General features: G+C 48.3%; 1 protein-coding gene across 1 annotated transcript in view; it reads left to right on the top strand.

Moving 5' to 3' along the window:
• PKDREJ (polycystin family receptor for egg jelly) overlaps nt 1-6,066 on the top strand; it is an 8,098-nt gene extending 2,032 nt beyond the window's left edge. Inside the window, exon 2 of the mRNA XM_029963733.1 lies at nt 7-6,066. Within this exon, the coding sequence (XP_029819593.1) occupies nt 7-5,967 (5,961 nt within the window). The 3' untranslated portion in view covers nt 5,968-6,066. The remainder of the gene's footprint in view (nt 1-6) is intronic.
• Nucleotides 6,067-6,282: the final 216 nt, after the last annotated feature.

Raw genomic sequence — 6,282 nt, 5'->3', positions numbered from 1 at the left:
CTGCAGCTGCTCGCCTGCTGCCCCCGGGGCTCGGGGGCGTCCCGTCCCCGTCTCCAGCCATCTCCCCTGCGGGTCAGCTGCCCGGGCCCTCACGGCCGAGTCTCCCAGCGGCAGGACAATGAGCACAGGGTCTCGTGCCTGTGGAACAGCACCGTGACCCTGCGTTACGGGCCCGCCCCGGGAGCAAGGCCGGAGGTAGAGTGGACAGAGGGGCAGCCGCCACCCCCACCTCGCTGCTTCTGGTACCTGGACTCGGCCTGTGTGAGGAACACCTCGAGCTGGTCAGGGCAGGTGGTGCTGCAGGCAGGACACGCTCCTCCGCCCGGGGCCTCCAGCCTCCTTACGGTGCAATGCTGGTCTGCTTCCTGCGCTGCACCCGAGTGCCTTCACCACAACGTGAGCATCGAGATCTCCGTGCAGGACGTGCGGCTGTTCGTGCTTTGGCCGCAGACACGTCTGATCCGCGTGTGGCAGCCGGTGGAGGTGGGCTGGTGTGCACGCCTCAAGAGTGCCCACTGGCAGTACCGCTTCAGCAGCGGGGGAGGCAGCCCCTCCACCTTTCTCCTTCCCAGCAGCGAGTACCAAGACACACCGCCACCTGCTATCTACCCAACAGCTGAGCTGCAACAGACCTGTGCCACCTACCACAGCTACCGCTTGACTGTGCGCTACGGAAACCACGGGATCCACGTTGCTTCGGTCACTGTCGAGCAGATGCCTCAGATAAGCCTCAGCCTCTCTCTCAAGGTGGAGCCTGACTTGCTGCATGTCCTCAGCATTGGCTCCAAGCTCCTTAGTGTTTCTCAGCAGCCCCTTAGCTTGTCCTGGAGGCTTCAGCCCCTGACCATGAGCATACTTGCCTACAGACTGGTGGACACACAGGCTATAGGAGGTTGGCTCCGCTCCTACAGTTCCTTTATGACACCGAGCAACTTCTGTGCCATATCTGCACCTCAGAACAAGAGCGAGATAGTGGTGGCCAGTGTTTACTTTCATGTTGATGGAAGGAGATTTGAGGAACTGTCAGGAGAACTGCACCTACTCAATGGTACTTTGATCCTAACTGCAGGCAGAGAAACTCACACCCACATCAACCTTCACCCAGGGAAGACCAACAGCAGAACTTACATTTTCAGGTACAGCCAGGGAACATTTTACACATCTAAAGAAAACAACAGCCCTGTTTCCACAGATAGCCCTAATACACACACTGTCTTCTACCAACACAAAGAGCTCTCCTACTTACTCACCATAGAGTTTGTGGCCTTCCAGTTGTACAAGTTCAATATGTACCTTTATATGAATCAGAAGAGGGCTTTGTTTAGGTCTCTGGCAGAAAGAGACCTTGAAGTACATGTTTTCAGTAGCCGCCCTTCTTTTCTGCAGAACTTTACTTACTTAGTGTGGTTTATCCCCACCCAACATCCGATGCTGCAGTGTGAGTGGACCTTCCATCTGCAGCTCCCTGGAACACAAAAAGACCACATTGTCCAGAACAGCACATACACATACAGCGATCATGTAAAAAACGCCACACGTTTTGTCCGTCGCTCTGCTTTACCCTTTGACGCAGAGAATTACACGGGGTTTGTGGCAAAGGTGAACTGTACTGGCAGTGCACCTACACCGGCTCTTCTAAGAGTCAGAGTCAACAACTATACTGAAAAAACCATAGAAGCACCAGTGGTTTGCCAGGAAAAAAAGTGTAAGATAGCCTTGGTGTGGATTCAGAGAACTGATCGCAGAGCAATTATCCTGTACCGGAAAAGGGGAGAATCTTTTTACCTCTTTGTCAGATTGCTCGTAGAATGCCAGACCGCTATATCTGTGAAGCCCTTTTGGCGCATCTATCCTGTTAAGGACACAAAAACTGCACCGGACTGGTCAAAACCAATGAACAGTTCTGCCTTTTTTGGCATAGAAATGATACATTTAACTATTCCCAGTAATACTTTAGATTATGGGTTGTATCTGTTTTATTTCACTGTTGAGGTAATGCCAATGACCACCAGAGAAATCCTCAGGGGGCAAGACAGAATTTATGTTCAGATCGAGAGAGCTAATCTAATGGCAAATATTTCAGGAGGTGAATTCCGCATGGTGGGTTTTTCTGAAAGCTGGACTCTTGATGGCTCTGCATCCTCTGATCCTGATTCACAGGAAGGATCAATCTCATTTACTTGGTACTGCACTAGAGATTTGAGAGACTATAATACCATGAAATTCAGGCCAGAAAACAAATGCCATCCATCCCAGAAGGATTTGCGCTGGTTAACACCCTCAGGTCCCATTCAAAGAATGGCACCAGAATCCCTCCCAGGAAGAAGCATATACTACTTTCGCCTAGTGATTCAAAAGGGCAGAAGGATAAGCCATGCTGATCAAGTGGTAGAGGTGGAGGCTGGCCCCCCACTCCATCTGAATGTGGCATGCATTGAAAACTGTGGTAGCACTTTAATTCCAACGGAGAGATTTGCCTTGTCTGGTAAATGCTTAAACTGTAAACCAATCAACAAGCCAGTCTACTACTGGTCCCTTTTGTCTGGCAGTGGTAGAGAAATTAGCTTTGACTGGTCTTCCAAAACATCAACGGGGAGGTCTGGGGCTTACATGTCTATACATGCTCTGACTTTCACAAGGGCTACATCTCCATCCTACACACTTCACTTACGAGTAAGTACCTGGGATGGTAGGACCTCAGTCTACAGTAGAAAATTTAGGGTAAATACTCCTCCTCGGGCCGGCAGGTGTAACTTGAACCCACGTCGGGGTATAGCCTTTCTGACAAAATTTGTGGTTAAATGCAAGGGATTTTCTGGCAGCAATTTACCTCTGACATATAAAGTGATAGTAGCTTCCAACGTACCCGAAACTACCAAAGTAACTTCTGTGGTGGAAAACACATTTGGCACAATTCTGTACTTTGGATCTGAGCCTAAAAGTCCTCTATCTTTTCTCCCCCCTGGAGCGCCCTCTCACAGGAACACCTTGACAATTTATGTTCAAGTCCGTGATTCCCTTGGGGCGTTTACCCAAGTGACTTTGCATACCTCCATCCGGAACCCAGCAAACCCTCAATTACTCCCCGCTGTGTTTCATGAACTGCTGGCCTCAGCAAGCAGTTTAAGCACAGCTGGTCCGAAGGCTGGGGATAATCTTAGAGCTGGTTATTTGGCTTACCTGGCAGCCTCGATCCTAAACTATGTTAAAACCATACCAACTCCCCAGCTCCCTCAGGTTAAGCTTCGGGAAACCCTGATTAAAACAGCCCTGAATATTTCGGTTAAGAGCATTATGGGAGTCAATCAAGTAGTGGCTGTTCTTGCTGCAGTCACAGAGGAAGTTGATAAAGTGAACATTAGGTCACAAGGCCTCGCCATTGCAAAACTGAGAGAAGTAACAGGAATTCTGAAGACACAGAGAAATCAGATCCATTGGTCTGAGGAAGCAGAAATTCAAACCAGTGGAATACTAAGATGCTTGTCCAACATCCTGAGATCTGATCTTACGGATCTCAAGAATGTCAGTGCAGATGGAATCGAACAAGTCTTTTCCATCATGGAAGGTGTAACAGAGGTAGCTTTCCGGGGCAAAGTCCCTGGAGAAATAGAAACTTTAATGGAAACGAAAGACTGGAATATCACTCTGAAGAAAGATGAAGCCTGGAACACTGCAAATGCTTTCCCTACCAGCGACACCTGCAGGAATTGCTTTTATCCAACACTGAAAAAAGGAAATGTTTCAGGATTTGCTCAGGATACTGTGTTTTCCACTGCCATTTTTGAGTTTGATAAGACCCCCTTCCCTTGGTTAGGTTACACAGCAGAAATCAGAACAATGGTCTTGGGGTTTAAAATGGCAGAGACTAAGGCTAATGGGGATCTAGTTGGGATCGTGCCTGAAAGAGCAGACGTTTTTCTTGCCAGGAAAGGTAATGGATCTACAACTTTTCCATTAATAATGGGACCCGACACAACAGAATCTTACACAACTGGAGGATTTCGTTTTGAGGTCAGCAGGAATACCACGAGCATATACTTCCAGATCACGACAAAACTAAAAGCTACTTTCAAGGTGAAAATATTTACAGGTACCAATGTCACTCAAGCTCAGCCCACAGCCTTGTTTATTGCTTCTCACAACATGTCAACAGTTGCCAGTGGAAATGAGACAGCCAGTGCTGAGTGTAGCATTAAGGGTCCCTATATTGTCTGTCTCCCAAAGTCACTGCTGACAGCCATAGCTCAGGCAAACGGCACAGACAGGCAGAACATCTCCATTGTCTTGGAGACACGCTATGTTGTAAGGTACCCAAACCGGAGACTGGTGGGCATATACGTCTTTAATGACCGGTGCCTGTTTCTGGACGGGGTTGGAAGTCCGTGGAGCAGAGACACATGCAAGGTTGGCTCCAAGACTGACTGGCAGAAGGTACACTGTGCCTGCGACACGGTGCAGAAGCTCAGGAGCGTGTCAGCCCAAACTGCAACCAACATCAAGTTCCTGGCAGCCAAAGTAGTAGTTCTTCCCAACACAGTAGATCTAGGAAGAAACCTGATAGCACACATACCTAGAAACCCACTGACCCTCATAACAGTGGCCTCTATTTTTGCTGTCTACTTTCTTTTGTGCATCTGGGCCATACTAAAAGACAGAGCTGAGAAAGAGATCAAATACATTATGGTCCTGCCAGACAACAGCCCCTCTGATGAAGGGAGCTATTTGGTCACTTTGTACACAGGCAGTCGCTGTAACGCTGGAACCAAAGCAGCTGTCGCTCTGCAGCTCATCGGCGAGGATGGCAAGAGTAAATTCCGTTGTTTATGGCACCACCCTTCTCCAGCTTTCCAGCGAGGAAGCACTGATTGCTTTCTGATAACCACTAAGAAAGCCTTGGGAGACATTCATTCCTTCAGGGTCAGGCTTAATAACGATGGCTCATCTCCAAGCTGGTTCTTAAGCAGAGCTGAAATTGAGAACACGTCCACCAGGAAGGCCTGGTCCTTTATGTGCAGAAAATGGCTTTCTTGTGCCAAGGACGATCCCCCACAAGAGTGGAAATTTTCTGTCACAGACCCCAGAACACCCCTACCCAAAATTGACTATTTTCTTATTAACTTTAACAAGAGGATGATAGACTACCATCTGTGGTTCTCAATTTTTGCTCCCACTGTCACTGGTGCTTTCACCAGATTCCAAAGGTTGTCTACGTGTTTAGCAGTAATATTATTCAACTTGCTTGTTAACATTATGTTCTTTAACACTGATAAGATTGAAGAATCTCCAATATACCTGAGGTATTTGAGATCAATAGCAGTAGGAATTGAATGTGCTTTGCTTACAATCCCTGTGGAAATGCTAATAATAGCCTTATTTAAGTATTCCCAGAAGGAACCTACTCCTGTAGTGACTAAGATGTACCCAGAGGCCAAGCCTGAGTTCTGGAATAATTGCGTACTACCTGAAAAAGTTGCAAATGTCATTGAAACAGAGGAGCAGATGACTGATGTGAAATCCCCTCCAGGGGCTACATCCTCCCGGAGGAGGTCAAAGTCGTCCAGTAGTTATGCAGATGGGAGCATCTTTCTGAAGCGAAGGAAATCATTAAGCAGTACCATCAGGGAACTTCGTAAGACCCCGGCCACAGAGCCTGTTCTTTGGTGGTGGTGTGTGCCTGTCTCATGGGCACTGGTTGTAGCTATAACTACCCTGTCCTCGTTTCTCATTGTGTTGTACGGCCTGTCCTATGGCTACCAGACTTCACGGGAGTGGCTTATTGCATCTGGAGCCTCCTTCCTTCAGAACGTGTTACTCCATTCAATTCTGAAATCGGTGCTTTTCTCGGCTCTGAGTACAACGCGCCCAAGATATTGTGAAGACATCACCTGGGTTACCCAGGAAAAGCACGTGGAGATAAACACAGCTGAAGGAACTAAGAGAGCTGGTGAGAAGACAGGTGCACATTAAACCCACTGAAGTCAGAGGGACCAGGCAGCAGAAGCCTCTGGAAACATGCTGAAAAGGGCACAAATTAAAATAAAGGCATTTCTTTTCATGCAAGTTTTCATCAGTCATCCTGTCATTATATCAGTGCTATTAACAACGGCTTTGACTACAGCCAGGCTCTAAGTAGACGTTTCTTTCAGAAAACTTTCCTCGCCCCCATTTTCTTACTAAGCAGGACTCTGCCCTTAGGCCGAGCAAGTATCCCGGGACCTGACAGTGCCGGCGTGTTCCCACGGGAAACCCGGGCCGAGGAACGGGCGCACAGCGCCTTCTGCC

The sequence above is a fragment of the Manacus vitellinus genome, unplaced genomic scaffold, assembly GCF_001715985.3.
Source record: "Manacus vitellinus isolate BGI_N305 unplaced genomic scaffold, ASM171598v3 scaffold_104_pilon, whole genome shotgun sequence".
NCBI lineage: Eukaryota > Metazoa > Chordata > Aves > Passeriformes > Pipridae > Manacus > Manacus vitellinus.
This window is presented reverse-complemented; position numbering and strand designations above follow the sequence as displayed.